At 37.3% G+C, this 24849-nt stretch overlaps 1 protein-coding gene across 1 annotated transcript in view; it reads left to right on the top strand.

The window, feature by feature from the left end:
* The window catches only part of LOC115222221 (diphosphoinositol polyphosphate phosphohydrolase 1-like), a 303963-nt gene extending 285147 nt beyond the window's left edge, over positions 1 to 18816 (top strand). Inside the window, exon 4 of the mRNA XM_029792381.2 lies at positions 18550 to 18816. Within this exon, the coding sequence (XP_029648241.1) occupies positions 18550 to 18662 (113 nt within the window). The 3' untranslated portion in view covers positions 18663 to 18816. The remainder of the gene's footprint in view (positions 1 to 18549) is intronic.
* The last annotated feature ends 6033 nt before the right edge of the window (positions 18817 to 24849 follow it).

The raw sequence follows: 24849 nt of genomic DNA, 5'->3' as shown, positions 1-24849 counted from the left end.
TACTTGGGTGGAGGGGGAAGAGGTTAAGTCAATTACATTAAACCCCACCACCACTACCAGTGTTCAGCAGGTACTTCATTTATTGACCCCCACCCCAAAAAAAAATATAAGGGACGAAAAGCAGAGTAGACCTGTTAATGGTTCTTATTTCTTTACTGCCCACAAGGGGCTACACACAGAGTGGACAAACAAAGACAGACATAGGTATTAAGTCGATTATATCGACCCCGAAAGGATGAAGGGCAAAGTCGACCTCGGCGGAATTTGTTAATGGTTCTGCCAGCTTGCCACCCTTACCTTTCTACTAAAGGCACAAGGTCTGAAATTTTGGGGAGAGGGGACTAGTCGATTACATCGACCCCCCCCCCCCCCAACTTAATTTATCAACTCTGAAACAATGCAAGGCAAAAGTCAACCTTGGCAGAATTTGAACTCAGAATGTAGGAACAGGTGAAATACCGCTAAGCATCTTGCCCAGCGTGCTAACAATTCTGCCAGCTTGCCGACTTTACCTTAGTACTAATAATGGCAATGGTTTTTAATTTAGACACAAAGCTAGCATTTTGTTTTTAAGGAAAAAGAATTACCTGAGGCTATTGCACCCACTTCACCTTCCTGTACTCAACTGGTACTTTATTTCATAGACTTTGAGTAGGAGAAAAAGCAAAGGTGACCTTAGTAGAATTTGAACTCAGTTCATCTGGCTCTTTACATTCTGTCTCAAAGCATTTTATCCAATGCACTAACAATGATTACACTTGCTGCTTTAACCTTTCAGCATTCAGATTATTTTTATGCACCCTTCTTAAGCCTAGCCAGGCTCATGGGCCCAGTTTCCCAGTTTCTGTAGCGTATGTGTTCCCCCCAGCTGGACAGGATGCCAGTCCATCGCAGCATTACTCAAGAAACAGGAAGAAAGCGTAAAAGAAAGTTGGGGCGAAAGAGTACAACAGGGGTCACCTGGTACAACCTCTGGCTTCCCAAGAATGACATTGAAGGGTAGGTGTAAGAGGCAGGACATGGCCTGTCTAACTTCTAATGGGTTAATAAATATAATAACCCTTTCTATGGTAAACACAATACCGGAAATTGACAGGAAGGAGGTTAGATAATGTTCTTTAGGACATCACCATTACCATTATCATCATTGCTGATGGAACTAACTGTAGGACGGTGGTGGTGGGGACATAGGAGAGTCATCTTTGATTCTGAATGTATTAATTAGTTTTGCTGTCTGACTTTGTGGTATGGTCACGGTTGGAATGCCTTTGATCATAACCTGGATCTTCTAAAGGACACCAACTTTGGTGTGGTGGTCAGGTTGCTCAGTATGACTGGCACCTCCCACCTCACAATATATCCATATGCACTTCCACCTTCACTTTACTTCAACAGTTCAGTAGGACAAGAACACCACCTCCCCCACCCTGCTATTGTCTAACCCTGGCTCAAGCACATTTATTATCAAAGACAACCCAGCTGTGACCAACCTGTGCTTTTTGTGGTTTTCTATGACTATATTTATATTGTGTAATGTGTCCTGTTAATCAGATGGTAAAGTGTGATTCAGGCGAGATTCAGCTGCTGTCTCTAGCAGGTTGAGTAACTGCATAAAGGCTCTCTCTTTGGTTTGTGACTGCTTTACTTCCCTAGCACCAGGGGGGGGGGTTGAAAGACCCCTCCCTATCACCATTATTGTTTAAGTCCAGCTTGCGCACACTTAGCATCGAAGACAATCCAACTGTGACCATCCTGACCATTCCATCTCTTTAGCAGTTTTCTCTGGCTATATTATGTGATGTGAAGACACGTGGCCTGGTGGTTAGGGTGTTGCACTCACAATCGCTAAATCATGGGTTCAATTCCCTGATTGGGCGAGTGGTTTTTAGGTGGAATCAGCACAGTGCTCATAACATGGCACCAGCACAAGCGTTCTTAATATAGCACCAGCACAAGTGTTTTTTAGGTGGCACCAACACAAGTGCTTTTCAAGTGGCACCAGCACCGGTACCAATTCTGCTATGGCAGATGAATCTTCTTGAGTACAGCAAGGCACCAGGGAAATATTACCTTGCTTGGAAACAATCGAGGGTTGGTGACAGGAAGAGCATCCAGCTGTAGGAAATTTGCTTTAATTCGGTTTGGCCCAAGCGAGCATGGAAAAAGTGGACATCAAACGCTGATGATGATGATGATGATGATGATGGTAGCACTTTGTGTTATCTAAGACCTGGCGGTCTGTTGTTCCTGGCATGAGGAGCGATCACGTACAGGATTTCCCTCCTTCTTTGGCATGGAAACAAGAGTGGTTTTTGTTCTCCAATGCCAAAAAGAAAGTTCTGGTAAGAATTAGCAGACATTATTGTCAAGAATTTTGGCACAAGTCAATTGTTTCTTCAAGGACCCAGGCTTTGTTAATGCAACATTGATAATACTATTATTAATAATAATAATAATAATAATAATAATGGTAGTAAAAATGGTTTCAGTTTTTGTCGCAAGGCCAGCTGTTTTATAGTAAGAGGGGGATTATTTGATTACACTGACCTTGGAGTTCAACTTACTGCATAATATCATCGACCTCAGAAAGATGAAAGCAAAGTCAACCCCTGCAGGATTTGAACTCAGAAACACTGAGCTGGAAGAAATTCCGGCAAAGCATTTTCCCAATGCTCTCTCTCTCTCTCTCCCCCACCCGCTATCTCTCTCTCTCTCTCCCACCCGCTATCTCTCTTTCCCTCCCACCCTCACTCTCTCTCTCTCTCTTCCCTCCCACCCTCACTTTGTGTCTCTCTTTCCCTCCCACCCTCACTCTCTCCCTGTATCTCTCTTTCCCTCCCACCCTCACTCTCTCCCTGTATCTCTCTTTCCCTCCCACCCTCACTCTCTCTCTCTCTTTCCCTCCCACCCTCACTCTCTCTCTCTGTATCTCCCTTTCCCTCCCACCCTCACACTCTGTATTTCTCTAGCCCTCCCACCCTCACTCTCTCTCCTTCATTCCTTCATAGCCTTTCTTCTGTATCCATCTCATCTACACATCACTTTCTTCTGTTCCTGTCTTTTACCTCCATCCTCCTCTTTCCCTTCCCTCATCAATTCACCATCCATTTTTTTTGTATCTCTCCTCACAGTTACTTTGATCTTTCATTTCTGCCCCCCTCCTCTCTCACTACCACCCCCACGTCCCTCCCCTTCTCTTTTATGCTACTTCCCCATTATCCTTACTTCATAGGATTGCAGATCCTGTTTGCTACAAATATCCTTCAACATAGCGCCCCCCCACCACCACCACCTCGTCTCCTTTTTATCTTTAACAATCTTTCTATCTGTTTCTTTAAGTATTTCTACCACCACCTGTGACTCTTGTTTATCAATTTATATATCTATTTATCTATCAATAATTCTGTGTACCTATCAATAAGTCTATCTATCTATCTATCTTACTGTCTTTCTGTTTATCATTAGGTCTATCTATCTATCTATCTTTCTATCTTATCTATCTATCGGTCTATATGTCTATCAATAGGTCTATTTGTCAATAGGCCTATCTATCTATCTATCTTGCTGTCTATCTGTCGGTCTATCAGTTTATCTGTCTATCAATAGGCCTATCTATCTATCCATCTGTCTATCAATAGATCTATCTGTCCATAAGTCAATCTCCCTATCTGTATACCTATCTATCTAATAGCCTTTCTATCTATTTATCTATCTATCTGTCTTTCTGTCTATCCATTGGTCTATCTGTTTATCAATAGGCCTATCTATCCATCTGTCTATCTATCTGTCTGCCTCTCTGCCTATCTCTCTCTCTCTCTATCTATCTATATATCTGTCTATCTGTCTATCAATAGGTCTATCTGTCAATAGGCCTATCTATCTATCTGTCTATGAATAGGTCTATCTGTCTATCTATCAATAGCTCTATCTGTCCATAAGTCAATCTCCCTATCTGTATACCTATCTATCTAATAGCCTTTTGTTATCTATTTATCTAGCTTGCCAACCATATGCCTGCCTGTCTATCTACATACATACATATATATATAAAACACACTCTCTCTCTTTCTCTCTCTCACTTGTTGACCATTTCAATGCCATCATCTCCTTACCACACTGTCAGTAATTAGATTGCTTTGTCCAGTTCCTCAGACTGCTGACTGGCTTCTGTTGTGGTGCTCAAATCATCATGAGACAAGTTGTCTATTGCTATCTATCAATCATTGCACATACATATAACTGTACAGACACAGACAAACACACGCACACATATATACAGCAGCCCTTTACACACACAGACATACATATATATATATACGTACACACACATACACACATATTCGCACATATTTTCATGTAGAAGTACAGATATGTTTATATATGTGTACACACACAATCTATATTTTTGACATGTTATTTATAGATATATTTCATTTTACATCTGTATAAGTGTATTATTATCATCATCATCATTCTTATTATTTTTATTATTATTATCATTATTATTATTATTATTATTATCATTATTTGACTTGTGTATACGAACATGCTGCTTTGTAGTCCTGGTTTCTGTTTCAATCCTGATTAGGCTATTCTCTGATCTTCTTTTATGTGTCATATTGGTTTGTGTGTGTGTGTGTGTATTTAGGGGCAGGAGTGGCTGTGTGGTAAGTAGCTTGCTTACCAGCCACATGGTTCCAGGTTCAGTCCCTCTGTGTGACATCTTGGGCAAGTGTCTTCTACTATAGCCTCGGGCCGACCAAAGTCTTGTGAGTGGATTTGGTAGACGGAAACTGAAGGAAGCTCGTCGTATATATGTATATATATATATATATATATATATATATATATATACACACCATCTTCATTATTCAACCTTTGCCTTCCATGCTAGCATAGGTGGGATGGTTTCACAAGAGCCAGCCAGGCAGAAGCCTGCACCAGACTTCTGCGACTGTTTTGGCAGGATTTTTACAGCTGGATGCCCTTCTGAACACCAACCACTTTACAGTGTGGACTGGGTGCCTTTAAGTGGCACCTGCATTGACAGGGTCACCGAGTACTTTGCAAATCTACATTTAATGTCTGCTTTCCATGCTGGCATGAGTTAGACAGTTTGATTGGAACTGATAAGCCAGAGAGCTGCACCAAGTTCCATTCTGATGTGGCATGATTTCTACAGGTGGAAGCCGTTTCTAATGACACCCACTCCAAGAGTGTAATGGGTGCTTGTTACATGCCACCAGCACAGGTGCCAGTATGTGTCACCAGCATAGGCCATGGCCATGATTTCACTTGGCTTGACAAGTCTTCTGAGCACAGCATATCGCCAAAGATCTTGGTCAATCGTCATTGCCTCCATGAGGCCCAAAATTCAAACATCATGCTTAACCACCTCATCTCATGTCTTCCAAGGTCCTCCACTTCCACAGGTTCACTTCACAGTTAGAGAACAGTACTTCTTTACACAGCTGTCCTCATCCATACGCATCACATGACCATACCAGCACAGTCGTCTCCCTTGCACACCACATATGATGCCTCTTATGTCCAGTTTTTCTCTCAAGGCACTAACATTCTGTCATACATGCACACTGACATGGCACATCCAGCAAAGCATGGTAGCTTCATTTCTTTCAAGTTTTTGCATGTCCTCTGTGGTCACAGCCCATGTTTCACTGCCATGTAGCAGAGCTGTTCATACATAGATATTATATGCAATCTGCCTTTTACTCTGAGGGAGAGGCCATTTGTTACTCTAATATCATGCCTTCCATAGGAAAATCTCTCAGCAAAATGACGATGATGATGGTGATTGTGGCAATGATGATGATGATGATGGTAGTGGTGATGATGATGATGATGACGATGATGATGATAGTGACAATGATGATAGCGACAGTAACGATAGTGATGATGATGGTGACCGCATTATCTCTTCATTGTTCCAGCCAGAGCAAGCTGTACTTTAAAGAAATGTATGGTCACAGTGGCTCTGTTTTCTTTGAGTAATTACAACATGTAGAATTAATTCTGTTGACTCTTCTTTTCCAAATCATATGTATTTGAAGCACTTTCACAAACAATTGATGTTTATTAGTTACTGCTGTTGCTAGTGGTAGTAGTGGTAGTAGTGGTAGTAGTAGTAGTGGTGGTGGCACTAGTACTGCAGCTGATGATGGTAGTCATCATCACACTAATGGTGGTGGTGGTGCGATGGTGGTTGTGATGGTGCTAGGTGGGGTACTGCTGTTTGTAATTATGATGGTGGTGGTAGTGCTACTGCAGCTGCTGCTCATGGTAGCGGTTGTGGGGATGCTGATGATGGTACTGGTGGTGGTGGGGTTTAGCCCTAGGTTGTACCTGACCAAGCAGATTTATAATCTAGAGTATTCCAACCATGACCATCCTGTCTTTTCCCTATGCAGCAGTGGTGGTGGTAGTCATCTTAGGGTTGGTTTAACGGTTTGTGCTGCTGCAGCGATTGCCATTTTGTTTTTCTTAAGCCCCAGGTCTGTTCTGATTTTATATATATATATATATACACACACACACATATATATATAGTTGAAATTTACAGAAAAACAAAAGATAAAGACAGATGAGGGAGCAACAAGCAAGTGTATTAGTTTGACACTCAGGAAAAATGTAAAAGTCTTTTACGTTTCGAGTCTATGCTCTTCATCTTTTACTTGCTTCAGTCATTAGACTGTGACCATGCTGGGGCACCACCTTGCAGAATTTTTGTCAGACGTATCAAGCCCGGTACTTATTTTTTTGTTAAAGCTTGGCATGTATTCTATCGGTCTCGTTTGCTGAATTGCTAAGTGATGGGAGACGTAAACACACCAACACTGGTTGTCGTGTGGTGGGTGGTGGGGGGAACAAACACAGACACAAAGACACACACACTTGCACTTACATATATACATGCACATATATTCATACACACACACACACACACACACACAAACACAAGGGGCTTCATTCAGTTTCCATCTACCAAACCTACTCACAAGGCTTTAGTTGGCCTGAAACTATAGTAGAAGACACTTGCCCAAGGTGTCATGCAGTGTGACTGAACCTGGAACCCTGAGGTAAGGAAGCAGACTTCTTACCACACAGCCACACCTGTGCCTAAGACAATCATACAAATTTTCTGCATGTAGAATTATGAACCAAAGTGTTATTATTTTTGCTGACATCATCGACATTTGTGGGCTTTTCCAGATTTGCAATCAATAAACACAACCACTGCAACTGTTGTGCTGTTCGGAGTCATGACTTCAATGTGTGTGTGTGTGTGCCTGTCTGGCTGTCTCTTTCTATCTGTGTGTGTCTGTCTCTCTGTCTTCTTGTGTGTGTGTGTGTCTCCCTCCATGTGTGTCTCTTTCTATGTGCGTGTGTCTGTCTGTCTGTCTTCTTGTGTGTGTGTGTTTGTCTGTCTGCCTGTCTGTCTGTGTGTGTGTGTGTCTGTCTACCTGTCTCTTTGTGTGTATGTGTGTGTGTCTGTCTGCCTGTCTCTGTGTGTATGTGTGTGTGTGTCTGTGTCTGCCTGTCTCTGTGTGTATGTGTGTGTGTGTATGTCTGTCTGTCTCTTTGTGTGTATGTGTGTCTGTCTGTCTCTTTGTGTGTATGTGTGTGTGTATGTGTCTGTCTGTCTGTTTCTTTGTGTGTATGTGTATGTGTCTGTCTGTCTGTCTCTGTGTGTATGTGTGTGTGTCTGTCTGTCTGTCTGTCTCTGTGTGTATGTGTGTGTGTCTGTCTGTCTCTTTGTGTGTGTATGTGTGTGTCTGTATCTGTTCTAGGTGTGCATGCATGTATCATCATCATCATCATCACTTAACGTCTGTTGCCTATGCCAGCCTGAGTTGGACGGTGTGACCAGAGCTGGTAAGCCTGGCAGGGACTGCGCCAGCCTCCACGGTCTTCTTTGACGTGTTTTCTACGGCCGGATGCCCTTCCTAACACCAACCACTCCACAGAGTATGTTGGATGCTCTTATGCGACACTGCAGTGGCACTCTTACGTGACATGCCACCAGTTACAATGCCAAGAGTTTCTGCTGGTCCAATCAACGGAACAAGCCTGCTTGGAATATTAACATGCAAGTGGCTGAGTACTCCACAGACACATATACCCTTAACATAGTTCTCAGGGAAATTCAATGTGATGTGCTGAATGTGACTAGGCTGGCCCTTTGAATTTCGGGTACTGAAGCAAATAAAAGAATATATATATATGGAGTAAAGGGTATAGAACCCCTTTCAGTAATAAACGACCATGGGATTGATAAATAGATAGATAGAGAGTGAAAGAGAGATAATACAGAGAGAGAGAGAGAGAGAGAGAAATAAAGACAGACAGATAGATAGATAGATAAATAACTAGAGAGAGAGGAATAAATAGACAGGCAGACAGATAGATAGAGAGTGAAAGAGAGATAATACATAGATAGATACAGAGAGAGACAAATAAAGACAGACAGAAATAAATAGATACAGAGAGAGACAAATAAAGACAGACAGAAATAAATAGATAGATAGAGATAAGTAGATAGATAGAGAGAAAAATAAATACAGAGATAGATAGATAGATTGAAAGACAGACAGACACATAGATAGGTATGTAGATAGACAGACAGATAGATAGGCTGACACAGACAGACAGCTAGTTGCACAGATAGGTATGTAGATGTGAATATAATTTTGCTGAACTATTGCAGAGGAAGAGCATTGAAAAGGGTTAATAGTTTTAAAATGTAAAGTTTGAAGAGCAACTAACTGTATTGTCAAACATGCCCTTTCCTTTAACCTTTTTGATATGCCCTTTCTTTTAACCCTTTTGATGCCAACCCCAGCTCTGTGAAACAAACCTCTGGTTTTAAAGCAATCCGAATTAAAATCTTCCTCCAAAATAACACGCTAATTTATGTTTGCAAACGCCAGTTTAATAACAACAGTTGTTTTCGGAAATTTGTCATAGCTTTTAAAACTAATCAAAACAAAGTCGGTATATTCCAACAGAAATATGGTAAGAATATAAAAAAAAAAGGATTAAAAAGACGATTAAATTAGTCTGGGTGTGATTTGAGGCAATTTGACTGCTATTTCTAGCAGACTGAGTGACTTTTAGGAGGCTCCCCCTCATTGCTGTTGTTTTTATGCCTGGAGTTGTCGGTGCAAGTTGCATCAACAAAATTGTTTACAATGACACATCACAAGGCTTTCTTCATACTTGAATGGTACAGACATACATGTAGATTGTGTGTGTGTGTCTATAATAGTCATTTGCACTGTGTATGTATATGAGGCATGTAGAGCTAAGGATGTGTGCATATGTGCACATTGCAGTTCTCCATACATGCACACATGCATAGAGAAGCCTGCAATATTTAGGTACACGTCTGGTTAGCTATGTATCTAAATGTGTGTGTATATAAATGTGTATAAATTTGTGTATATAAATGTATATAAATAGGTATATAAATGTGTGCGTATATAAATGTATATAAATGTGTGCGTATATAAATGTATATAAATATGTATATAAATATGTATATAAATATGTGTATAAATATGTGTATATATGTGTGTGTGTGTGTATACATGTAAGTGTGTGTGTACATATGTATTTATGTAAATGTGTCTTTATTTGTGTATTTGTTTGTTGGTGTGAAGTGGTGTGTGTGTATGTACATATGTATGTGTGTGTGTATATATATATAATGTATATATAGGTGCAGGAGTGGCTTCAGCCCCACTGTGTAGCACCTGAGGCAAGTGTTTTCTGCCATAGCTTCAGGCTAATCGAAGCCTTGTGGTAGACGGAAACTGAAAGAAGCCCATCGCATTATATATATGTAAATGTATGTATGTATGTATGTCTGTGTGTATGTTAGTGTTTCTGTGTTCGTCTCCCCCCACTATCGCTTGACAACCAATGTTGGTGTGTTTACATCCCCATAACTTAGCGGTTTGTCAAAAGAGACCGATAGAATAAGTACTAGGCTTACAAAGAATAAGTCCTGGGGTCGATTTGTTAGACTAAAGGTGGTGCTCCAGCATGGCTGCAGCCAAATGACTGAAACAAATAAAAGAATATATATGCATGTGTGTGTATATATATATATATATATATATATATATATGTATGTACGTGTGTGTATGATTACATCTATAAGTATCTATGTATTAGTGTACATACATTAGATTACTGCTTATGCATACATTACAGGTTTGCACTGATGTACACACACCTATTGTGTGTGTGTGTGTGTGTGTCAGTGAGTTTACGTGCATATGCATGCATGCATGTTACGTGCATTGATCACAGCTTTGCATGCACCATGCCCACACCACACATGTTTGTGTTACACACACAATGCATGTAGACACATAACACATATACATACATGCTTGTATCGCACACAAGAACACATAACCCAGACATATACACAAACCCCATATGCACACACTTAAACTCACTCGTGTGCTGCATGTGCATGCACAGACAAGTGACACGTTGCACATACACACTCTCTACATACGTATACAGACTACATGCAATGTACATATTTCTCATTCATACATATACATACACTCTCTCTGTCTATTCCTCATACCACAAACATGCACACATATATTAGTGAAATATTACTCACACACACACACACACACACACAACCCATACGCACACACACATACATACAAAACACACACACACACACACAGACAAAACACATGCAGACACACACACATACACATACACACAATATGCACACACACATACAAAACACAAAACAAAATCATGTACACACATACACACACACACACACACACACCAGAAACCATGTGCACTTACATACACTGCACTCGCATGCATACATTGACATGCACACTCCCACTCACATGCATGTCACATGCATATAACTGCATTGCACGCATACCTGCAGATCATGCACATACACGTGCATCTCAAAGAGCACACACCATCCAGCTATACACATAACACATAGGTATACACAAAGCACAGATATATGCATATACACACACCGACATATGTGCATGCACAAAATGCGCACGTGCACTTGTGTGGTGCATCTGCAGACATCTCACGATTATACTTGTAGAGCACACATACATATACGCAAAAGCACTCAGGCACACACACACACACACCTATGCATGTACACAGACACACGCTCACACACACAGATACAGACGTACACATTCACACATGCGCATACACACAGACATGCACACACACACATGCGTGTGCACTATGTCGCCAGTGAGGACGTGTGTCAGATGTGCTCACTGCAGTGCTTTTGTCTAGTTTGTTTACAGATGTTTCTTAGGATAATCTTGTCTCCAAACGACAAGTGTCCCTGTTCTGTTTGATTTACTGGATGTAGGTAGATAGACAGACACAAACAGATAGGTACACAGAGACACACACAGACAGGTAGATAGATAAAGAGACAGATAGATAAAGAGATAGATATAGATAGATAGACACACAGAAAGACAGATATATAGATAGATAGATAGACACAAAGACAGACAGATAGTTAGACAGACAGACAGTTAGATAGGTAGATAGATAAATAGACACACAGACAGACAGATAGATAGAGACAGACAGACAGACAGATAGATAGATAAAGAGACAAACAGATAGATAAAGAGATAGATATAGATAGACACACAGAAAGACAGATAGATAGATAGATAGATAGATAGATAGATAGGTAGATAGATAGACACACAGACAGACAGATAGGTAGATAGATAGATAATAGACACACAGACAGACAGATAGATAGATAGAGACAGACAGACAGACAGATAGATAGATAGATAGATAGATAAAGAGACAAACATATAGATAAAGAGATAGATATAGATAGATAGACACACAGACATACAGATAGATATATAGAAAGGCATAGAGACAGACAGACAGACACTGATAGGTAGATAGACAGACAGACACAAATAGATAGATACATAGACAGACACACAAATAGATAGATAGACAGAGAATGTGCTAGTGGGAGAAAGATATAAATATATAGAGTGAAGAGGATAAAGACAGAGAGAGAGAGAAACTGACAGTATCAGTGAAAATTAGGGAGGGTTAGTTTGAGATGAATGTGAGAGAGAGAGAGAGGAATAGTTTGAAATAAGAGAGTGAGAGTTTGAGAGAGAGAGAGAGAGAGAGAAGGATAAATATAAGGTAATAGTGTGAAATGACTGACGGTTAGAGAGAAGGAAAAAAGAATGGGAAGAAAATAAGAGTTAGTGAGATGTGAGAGAGAAAGAAAGACATACAGAGAAACAAAGAAAGTTGGATAAGAGAGGGATAGTCTGAGAAAAGAGAGAGAGTGAGAGATAAAAGGGTGAGAGGTAGTTTGGAAGAAAGTAAGGGAAAGGGAGAGAGAGAGATAACAAGGCAGACAAAGAGAAGTAGAGAGACAGAGAGAGAGAGAGAGGGAGAACAAGACAGAGAGATAGGGAGAGAGAGATAAAAGGGTGAGAGGTAGTTAGGAAGAAAATAAAGGAAAGGAGAGAGAGAGAGAGAGATAACAAGGCTGACAAAGAGGTAAAGAAACAGAGAGAGACAGAGAAGTAGCAAGATAGAGAGAGAGAGAGCGGAAGAGAGACACAGAGAGAGGTAGTCAAACAGAAAGATGTAAGAGACAGAGAGAGAAGTAGAGAAATGGAAAGACAGAGAGAGAGAGGTAAGGTGTGTGAGAAGTACAGAGAGAGAGACAGAGAGAGAGAATGCCGAAGTGATTGAGAGAGAAAAGAAATGCATGTGATATTGATTGGAAAGATCACCCGACATCTCCACACAGCGCTCGGTAAGAAGAAATAGCAGTAGCAGTAGTAGTAGTTGTAGTAGTAGCAGTGGTTATTGTTGTAATTTGTTGCAAGAGGTTTTTCATTGTAGAAAGACAGCAGCCAAGTGGCCACAGCTATGCTGTGGTGGCACAGCACTGAATGCCTTGCTTTGTCAAGTCACATTCCCCCACCACCACCAACACCATCGCCACCACCACGCACACACACCACCCTCATACCGTCTGCCCATACGGTCAGACTTTGAATCATGCCAGTATTTAATTTGGCTTTGTGTCCGCTCGGCATTGTATATGAAGACATAGACATCACCATCATCATTGTCGTCGTCATCATAGTCGTTTTATTGTCCAGTGTTCCGTGCTTGCATGGGTTTGGCGGAATTTATTGCGGCTGATTTTTTCTATGGCTGGACGCTCTTCCTGTCGCCGACCCTTACCTTATATTACACACCTGGTAATATAATGCCTCACATGGCCAGACATGTTCCCTCAGGATTGCAGAAATGAACGACACTGCTTGTATGACAGTGACAATCGTTTACAGCTGTCATGGTATGTCAAAACAAGGAGAACCTTAAGTCCCACAGGGGCAGCCTTAACCTTGACAACGATTGACAACTGATGCTGGTGTGTTTACGTCCCTGTAACTTAGTGGTTCGGCAAAAGAGGCCGATAGAACAAGTACTGGGCTTACAAAAGAATAAGTCCCGGGGTCGATTTGCTCGACTAAAGGCGGTGCTCCAGCATGGCCAAAGTCAAATGACTGAAACAAGTAACAGAGTAAAGAGTATATATATATATTTGGGGAAAGTCAGAAGAAAATAAGCAAAAATGCATTTTGAATATCAAAAAAATAAAGGCTTTTTTTATGAAAAGTAGTGATAAACCTCAGTTCATCAAATTGTATTTATTTATCACTACTTTTCATAAAAAAGCCTTTATTTTTTATATATTCAATGTGCATTTTCGTTTTTTTCTTCTGACTTTGCCCATATCTTTTCCATGTGTAGTTTCTATTTTCTTTTTGAAACATATTTCTATTATATATATAGATAGATATATACACACACATACATATATATACATACATATATATATATATATATATATAGATATATACACACACATACATATATATACATATATATATATATATATATATAATATATATATATATATATATATATATATACACATATATGATTTAGAGAAAAACCACTATTATGTAATTCAACCAATGATAGACATAAACCATATCTTATAGAAAAAGTAAAATATATTATAAAACGTATATCTAGATCACAAAATAAAAACAAAAAATGAATAAACATTATATAATAAGTATAGACATACACATATCTTCAAAACCTACATTAGTGTACAGGGTGTCTCATAGTAATTGGGACACATTATAAACACAAATAATTATCACTGAAACGAGTGCATTTATTCAACAAAGCATTATATATAACCAAAGTATGTGTGCCCCCACAGAGTTGAAAGCCTTGCTAAGGCTTTCAACTCTGTGCCACACGAAAGGCTTATGGTGAAACTCCCTGCAATGGGTGTGAGGGATGACCTTTTTAACTGGTTGAAATCCTTCATTCTCAACCGAAAGGAGGTAGTCACAGTTCTAGGACAGCATTCTACACCATATGAGATGTCATCGGGTGTACCACAGGGATCTGTCCTTGGTCCCCTCTTGTTTGTGGCATACATTAATGACAGAGATGCAAATTTAAAGAATGCCACAGTATTAAAATATGCAGACGACATCAAGCTGTACCTTGAAATCAAGGACAGATCATGTTGTCTACAGCTCTTTCCTGCAATCAGACCTGGACACAATGCAGCAATGGATCACAGACTGGCAACTGAAACTGGCTGTGGACAAGTGTACCACCATGCATTTTGGGAGAAAAAACCCTGCGTCCACATACTCCCTCCACAACACTGATATCAAGAAATCCTTTGCGAGTGTGACCTAGGCATCACTGTCAGCAGTGATTTGCGTTGGACAAAGCATATCTCTAAAATTGTCAAGAAGGCCGAGTGTGTCTTGGCATCACTCAGCAAGACTTTTGTTAGCCGCTCTCCAGCCATCTATTTAAAACTGTATACAGCGATGGTACGACCACACTTGGAATTCGCATCATCAGTTTGGAACCCCTATCTTGCTCAGAACATTGATCTCCTGGAATCTGTTCAGAGACGTGCAACCAAACGCATACCCTCCATCAGACACCTACCATATTCTGAGCGCCTTGTTTCCCTGGGCATGGATTCACTGAAGCTCCGGCATCTTGCGACGGACTTGGTAAACGCCCACAAAGTTGTCAACCACCTCACCAATAACAACACTGAACACCTTTTTGATCTCCATGTGTCTAACACACGTGGACATGCCTACAAAGTCAGAAAACAACACAGCTCCCATGACTTTCGGAAACATTTCTTCACGCTCAGAGTTGCTGAAGCATGGAATAAACTGCCTGCGTCAGTTGTTGACTGCCATGACACTGCATCCTTTAAGGCCCTCATGCTTTCCGAAATCCGTCGAAACTACACCTGATTATATATGCACTTTAGATGAGTTGTAGTGCACCTGAGCACTGTACACAATGTTTATTATTATTATTATAGGGGCACCCTAACGTTTTGAGCCTAAGCTCTTCAACAGAAAAGAACACAAGGAAATAAACAGAGAGAGAATAAAAAATTTGAGGATTTAGCGATCATACACACACATATATATATATATATATTGATAGAAATGGTAAGACAACAAAAGAATAAAAGAGACCTCGACATTATGTAAATAGAGGAATTTATCTGTAAATATAATGTGACAATAATTCAGTAGCCATGATAAAACTTCGAGTTTCTGATGTCGGGGCGGACATCAGAAACTTAGTTTTATCATGGCTAATGAATAATTGTCACATATTATATTTACAGATATATATATATAGGTAGGAAGGTGTGGTTAAGATGGTTACTTCTCAATCAGGAAGCCTCAGGTTCAGTCTCACTGAACAGTACCTTGGGCATGTATCTTCTACTATAGACGCCAGACTAACCAAAGGTTTGTTGAGGGTTAGCAACAGGAAGGGCATTTTAGCCATAAAAAAATCTACTTTGTCAAATTCTGTCTGACCACCCATTCTGACCCATGCGAGAATGGAAAAATGGACACTGAATGACGGCGTAGAAAACTCCATATAAATATCTGTGTTTCTTTTTTCTCCTTCTCTCTCCTCCTCTTTCTCTCTTCTCCCCCTCATCCTCTCTCTCCTCGCTCTCCCTGCCCCATCTCTCCATCATCATACATCCTCACGGCTCTCTTAAAAACCTGCTTCGTTAGTTAATTATAACATCGTTATTACACTTCCATCTCTCCCAGTTAAGAAAAGCTGTTTTAGAGTTGCATTTGAAAACCCAATTAATTCCGAAACATTAATTAGCTGATTCCCTCATTTCTCAAAAAAGAAATTACTGGCTGCTGCTGCTACATTCTCTATTATCCTATTTTCTAATAAAACAAAACCCACCTCACCGCTTGGAATCAGGAAAGACTAGTGATTTGGTTCACTTCAAATGAACAGCTGTTTCGGTTACGGTTGTCCTTCATCAATGTATGGAGGGGATGGGGTTGTTTTTTTTTTTATTTGTTTTGTTGTTGTAGTTGCTTTCTTTTTTTTATTTGTTTTTTCCCTGTTTATATTTACTCTCTTTACTCTCTTTTACTTGTTTCAGTCATTTTGACTGCGGCCATGCTGGAGCACCGCCTTTAGTCGAGCAAATCGACCCCGGGACTTATTCTTTCGTAAGCCCAGCAGTTATTCTATCGGCCCCTTTTGCCGAACTGCTAAGTGACGGAGACATAAACACACCAGCATCGGTTGTCAAGCAATGCTAGGGGGACAAACACAGACACACAAAAACATACACACACACATATATATATACATATATACGACGGGCTTCTTTCAGTTTCCGTCTACCAAATCCAGTCACAAGGCTTTGGTCGGCCCGAGGCTATAGTAGAAGACACTTGTCCAGGGTGCCACGCAGTGGGACTGAACCCGGAACCATGTGGTTCATAAGCAAGCTGCTTACCACACAGCCACTCCTGCGCCTATATTTATTTACTGTTTCATTTGTTCATTTATTTCTATTTCATTACCCATAATCCATCTTAAATACTCTGAAGTGTTGTTGGTTGTTTGCTAGGCCTATGCAACAATGGCTTAATTCTCCCCTCAAAAACTATTGGCCCTGCGCCAAAATTTGACACCATTATTATTTAAAATTTGTAAGGTGGCAAGCTGGCAGAATCATTAGCACAGCAGGCGAAATGCTTAGTGGTATTTCGCCCGTCTTTATGTTCTGAGTTCAAATTCCACTTAGGTCAACTTCCAAAATTTAAAACCATAATTCTTTTTTTTATTATTATTATTATTGAGTGAAGAGCAGTGCGTGCCATCAAAGTGACCCTGGGGTAAAATATACGAAGCCCAGTATACCCATCATGACTACCCGTCTCATATGGGTACACCAGGCACGTGCATCACAACCATATGTGCACAACATGGTGATCTCATATCAACATAAACAGCGCATGACCTTGCAGGTGGGGCCCAGTTGGAATATAACAAAGATGAAATGCGATAGTAGCAGCAGAATCAACGGTAACAACAGCAACATTGACAAAAACATAAAAGAAAAAACATGTCAAAACATAAGTACCAGTACCGCTACCACCATCACAGAAAGCCAACCACAGCAACAACGAAGAAGAATAACATGAAAAAGAAAAAACAAATTCCTTATATATAACAGTATACATATCATGACGACCTGTCTGATAAGGGTACACCCGGCATAGGCATCATAACGACATGGTGATCTCATATCAAGATAAACAGCGCATGACCTTGCAGGTGGGGACCCATTTAGAATCTTGTTCATGTCAAGTAGCCCATCCCGCTCAAAAGGTCCCTGAATAAGGGTTGTTTAAGGATGTTGAACGAACCACCCATGTTTCCAAAGGTGAATTATTCAAACCCCAAAGAATCCCTGTCAACACACAGCTATGATGCTCCCCCACTACTTCTGCTCGTGATCAGAGATGCACATATCATCAGCCACTAAGGGACACGCTCAACTGGTTAAGGTCAAACAACTTACAATCAAATCTGTGGTATTGAGCAGAATATTTGCTGTAGCCCATCTTTTATACCAATATTATTATTATTATTTATACCAATATTATTATTATTATTATTTTTCTTTTTATAGCGTGCTTTCACTTCACTACCGAGCGCAGCTCTGTGTGCCTTGGGTATGTGCTGTGATTTGTTACTGTATGGAAAGTGTTCTGCATAGGATGTGTGCAGTGCCTAGTAGTGCAATTTTCTGTATGTTATATGTATTTGTAAGTCCTGGTGTATTTGTTATGTATTTATTATTATTATTATTATGTGGCAAAAACTCAACTTATTTTGCTGGATATGATGGGAGGTATCAGCTGTCCACAACCACTAGACTAAGGTGACACTTGTTTATTGGTTATGCTTTGTCAATTATCAGACATGTTCTTTCTTTGCTATCATTATTATTATTATTTTTATTATTATTATTATTATTATTATTATTATTCTCGTTTTCTTTTCTTGCAGGTCGTAAACGAGAATGGTTCAGTTTATCTGAGGCCAAAGAGAAACTACAACACCAGCCGCTGCAAGTGACGTACCTAGAGCTTCTGGAGAAAAAAGAAGACAAGGTGTCATGAAGGGTCCTGAGCGCCATGGCAGAGGCAAGGTGACAGCAGTTTCAATGAAAAGAAGAAAAAAACATAAAACAAAAAACAAAAACAAAAAAAAAACAAACTGAACAACCAGGGTCTCAATGGGGCTAATTCCCACGTTTTTGCTGACCAGTTTAAGGAAAAACTATTTTGAAATATATATAATATATATTTATATAAAATATAATATATATAATATATATTTATATAAAATATATATATATATAAAATATAATATATATATATATAATATATATATATAATATATATAAAATATATATATATATATATAAAATATATATATATAATATATAAAATATATATAACATATATATATAAAATATAATATATATAACATATATATATAAAATATATTATATATTGCAATTTGCATATATATGTACATTGTATATATGTGTACATATATATAATTTATATATATATATATCTGTTTATGTATGTTTAATATATATGTTTATATATGATCAAGATATATATATTTATATAAGTGTGATATAGGTGTTTTGTGTATGTATATATATTTATATCTATGTGTATATATCAACATGTATATGAACATGCATGCATGTATGTACGTGTGCCTATGCATGTATATATAATACACAATATAGATAGTAAATACAATATACATATAAAACCTATATATATATATATATATATATATATGAAATATATATACATGCAATACATATATATATATATATATAATCACATATGTATATAACTAAAAAAATTGTAATGAAAGAAGTAGTAGATTTATCCTGGATTGGAAGAAAAAAAGTGTTTATAAAATTTTCACAAGGTGTTTTTTCTGGATGAAAATCTATTTCTTTCTTTCTTTCTTACACTCTCTCTTACTCCCTCTCTCCACACTCTCCCACATGTAACGCCAATGAGGCAGCTTTATCCTAGGGTGTTAGATCGGATGCTTTCACTGCAGAGGGGGTGGACGGGACGATGGAATACAATAATAAAATAATTGCAGCTTATTCATATATTAAAAGACATATACATACATACATATATATATATATATATGATGATGTAATTAATGTTAATGATTATTAATGATGTAATTAGTAAGAAAGATAAGTTAAGCTGGTAGACAGACAGACAGACAGACAGGCAGGCATGCAGTCAGTTGGGCTGTTAGTCATGCGTTAAAGCATTTGAGAACTTGAGAATTTGAGCATTTCTTTCACAGTCGGTGATGCGCGAACAGGGGAATTTACGACTTGGAATTGTCTTTATCTGTCTTTAGCACAAATAATTTTATGCTTTTACTCCGATAAGCATTCCAAAATTTACCATCTCAACTTGAGTAAAAATGATTCTATTTACGTATTTATTTATTTTTATTATTATTTTTTATTTATTAATTAATTAAAAAAAATTTTTTTCTTTTTGGTCCTTTCATTTTTTTTTTTTTGTTAATGAATTAAGATAATTACTAAACCCCTTCATTGAATTTCAAATGAATAGTTCTTTTTATTATTATTAATTATTATTAATTATTATTATTATCATATTTATTTGTATTTCTTTTTGTGTTTGTTTTCTTTGTTGTTTTTTTTTTAGTTTATTTTCATTTTGGGCAGCTTAGGTTAAAGTAGTGTTTGAGTTACGAGTGATTGAGAGGTGGGAGGAGTGAAGGTCGCACTCCACTCCAATGAGTCTCCTTGGTATTTCTCGTTTGTTTGAAATGAAATCACTGAAACAGTCTTCACTCAAGAGAGCTAATTTGTTTCCACTTTCTATCATTGTATTTTCCACACAAACACACAAATATACACACAAAATTATTACACACACACAGACACACACATATATATATTGTAATATACACTATTATGTATATCGTATGTGTATTGTATAAATATATTGCTTATATATAAAATATATATATTCAATGTATATATTATTATATAATGTTATATATGTATATATATATATATATGTATATATATTACACATGTACAAGTATATACACACTTTTGTATGCTATCATTTTTTTTTTAAATAAAATCTATCTACTTTATATTTTCCATTAGAGATTGTTTCAGTTCTGCCAATCACAAGCGTGGCAAAGCTATTAGGCATGTTTATAATGTGTGTGTTATATTTATGATATATATATATATGATACATAGATATATGAATACATTTATATACATATAGATATAATGCTTGTACTATACAGATATTATACATGTATGTATATATATGTGTGTGTATATATATATATGTGTGTATGTATATATGTGTGTATATATATATGTATATATGTGTGTATATATATATGTTTATATAATGTATATATATATGTATATATAATGTATATATATATGTGTGTATATATAATGTATATATATATGTGTGTATATATATGTATATATATGTTATATATACATGTGTGTGTGTGTGCATATACGTGTGGTGTGTGTGTGTGTGTATATATGTGTGTGTGTGTATGTATATGTGTGTGTGTGTGTATGTATATGTGTGTGTGTGTATGTATATGTGTGTGTGTGTATATATATGTGTGTGTGTGTATATATATATATGTGTTTATACATATCTGTGTATATATGCATGTATATGTGTGTTTGTGTGCATATATATATATACACACACACATACATACACACAAACACACACTCGTGTATGTATATACCATACAAAATCCTGACTGTTTTTTTTTGTTTTATCTTTCATTCCCCCCACATCCCCCCCATTTTATTTCAACGTGAAGATCTTCACACTCTCGAGAGCAGCAATGTCACATGCACACAAACGCAAACAAAATACAATACAAAGACAAGATTGTTGGAAAGTTTTTAAAAGACTATATATGAATGTATATATATTTTAAATAAAAAAAAAGTTATTTTCCAATTGAGCCTCCATTCTCCATCTTCTGAACCTAGACAGTGTTTGACTCTGTATGCATGCCTAATTGCGTGTGTGTATGTGTGTTTAATGGAAAAAATTTTTCTACCTAAGAGTTATGTCCCTTTGTCGAGTGGTCAGCGGGGTGTTAAGAGAGTTACTTTCCCTAGGACCTTGGGGGTTTCTTTTTTTTTTGTCTTTTTTTTTTCTGAATTTCTTTTTTTTTTTTGTATTTTTACCTTTTTTTCTTTTCAAATTATTACTATCACCAACATCATTATTTTTTTTTTATTTATAATTTTTTTTTTCCAACTTATTGCCATCATCATTATCATCATCGTCGTCGTCATCACCATTATCATCATCATCACAACTCTAGCTGCTTTTATTTTACTAGTCAGCTCGGAGTGCAGGGGTGCTGCTGTTCAGTTTTTTTTTTGTTTTTTTTTATTATTCTGATTTAATTATCATCATCATCATCACCATCATCATCACCACCACTACTACTACTACCACTACCGCCACCACCATCATCATCATTGTTATTGATATTAAAATTATCCATATTACTATTATGAAGAAAAAGCCCATATTAACAATATAATGCCCGAGAGAGAGAGAGAAAGAGGGAAGCAGAGATGGACAATCCTGTGAGATGGCAAACACTCCTTGTGTTAAACGTAACCGGAATTATGTCCATCTTTTGTTCACTTGAAAAACAATGTTGGATGGCATCGCACTCGTTGCAGACGAACAGTTGCACTGTTACTGCGCATCCTTTTTTAAATTATGCACCAACTTTCTGTCTTCATTGTAAATTGTTCATGGGTATTTTTTTTTGGAATTAAGTTAATTAATTAAACATTGCACTTCATGACACTGTATTGAGTTCCTCACTATACATGTACATCAGTGTGTTATTACACACACTCATACATATGCATATATTTGCACATGCTCACATACACACAATATATCTATATATATATATTATATATATATATATGCATGTACATAGCCATATATATATACACATATGCATGTACATAGCCATATATATATATATATATATATACATATATATATATGCATGTACATAGCCATATATATATATACATATATATATGCATGAACATAGCCATATATATACACATATATATATACATGTACATAGCCATATATATATATACACATATATATATGCATGTACATAGCCATATATATATATACACATATATATATGCATGTACATAGCCATATATATATACACATATATATATGCATGTACATAGCCATATATATATACACATATATATATATATGCATGTACATATATATATGCAGATATATGAATATACATGTACATATGTATACGATCATGTGTGTGTACATATATATATATATATAAATATATGTGTGTGTTTGTATGTAGATATGCATGCACATTTACTTGATGTGCATGTAAATATATATATATATGGGTATATCTATGTGAGCATATATATGAATATATATGAAGTCTTTGTGCAAATTTAAAATTGTATAACTGTACTTACTTGGTAGATCATTGTATGTAGTTTAGATAAAGAGTTGAATAAAAAGCTGGAAAATTTTAATTATACCTTTTGAATAAATAACCTATTTGGCACATAGCCCCCTTCCTCGATTCTACTCGCCCTGCTCAGTTGAGAATGAGTGGGGGTCGCTGTTGTTCGTACCACATAAAATGCACCCAGTGCACTCTGTAAGGTGGTTGGCATTAGGGAGGGTAGCAAACCGTAGAAACCTTGCCAAAACAGACAGAGTTTGACACAGTCCTCTTGCTTGCCAGCTCCTGTCAAACCGTCCAACCCATGCCAGCATGGAAAACAGACATTAAATGATGATGGGGGTTAATTTTCATCATGCCAACCATCTTTAATAACGATGCAAATCCTGATGCAATTCAGAATTTCTGGGAATATATTCTGCATCTAATCTGGCGCAATCATTACAGTGACAGATAAATGTTTAGAGACATTTCTTCTAGCTTTATATTCCAAGTTCAAATACAGCCAAGATCACCTTTTTTCTTTTATCCTTTCAAAGCCAATAAAGTAAGAACTAGTTGAGCACTGGGGTTGGAGTATTCAAATATACCCCATCCCACCAAAATATCAGGCCTTGTGTCTATACTAAATGAAATACATTGCTCATCTAAGATTCAATTACCCACTGAACCGCATTCATTATCCTAACCTTATAGACGGCAAGCTGGCAGAAACGTTAGCACGTCGGGCAAATTTCTTATCAGTATTTTGTCTGCCGCTATGTTCTGAGTTCAAATTCCACCGAGGTCGACTTTGCCTTTCATCCTTTCAGAGTCGATAAATTAAGTGCCAGTTGCGTACTGGGGTCGATCAAATCGATTGGCTCGCCTCCCCCAAAATTTCAGGCCTTGTGCCTAGAGTAGAAAAGATTATCCTAATCTTAGATTAGATCCCTTGCCCAGTTCAACGCCATCACCAGGGCCTTTGGCACCTTTAATGTAGCTCTCTCTGTTGCAAACATTTGGGCCAGGTTTCTTATTTGAGGATATCATTCTGCTTCCACTCAGTTCTCAAAGTTTTGTAAACAGTCTTGTCTTAAAGGTAAAAGAAATAAGAAAAGAAAGAAAGAAAGATCTACAAGTCATCTATAAATTCTGAATAAACTCTTAGTAGGTCCCTGTGTAATAATGTTGAAATATTTAATTTTTAGAATGATTGATAAATAATTTTAATGAATTTTGTTACTGATAGTGATAAAATAGTTACCTCAAGTTTCTAAACGATATTTACAGATTTAATTCTGTCTGGTTATTTCAAAGGCTAAATTATAACGATTTTAAAATGCATAAGGAAATTATAACACTACACGTATGTATATATAAACCTACATGCATAATATATATATATATATATAAATTAAATTAGAGATAAAACCACTATTAGGCAACTTCCCTGTAAGTTTGGATATAATATTATTATTATATATATATATATATTTAAAATTAAATGAGGGTAGAAATTGATATTAATCAATTAAAACCAGTGGCTTAGCATATTTTTAAAAAAATCCAAAGATTAAAAATTGTTTTACATACAAAATTTTGCATATATATATATATATATATATATATATATGATATGGTTTTTGTGGCTGGCACTTCACATCTAGTTATTCAAATTTCACATTCCCAATCATCAGACCGGAAACGAAATTGTAATAACTTGGATGTGAG

Source organism: Octopus sinensis, linkage group LG19, assembly GCF_006345805.1.
Source record: "Octopus sinensis linkage group LG19, ASM634580v1, whole genome shotgun sequence".
NCBI classification, from domain to species: Eukaryota; Metazoa; Mollusca; class Cephalopoda; order Octopoda; family Octopodidae; genus Octopus; species Octopus sinensis.
Note: the sequence above shows the minus strand (reverse complement) of the source record. Positions and strands in the feature narration are given on the sequence as shown.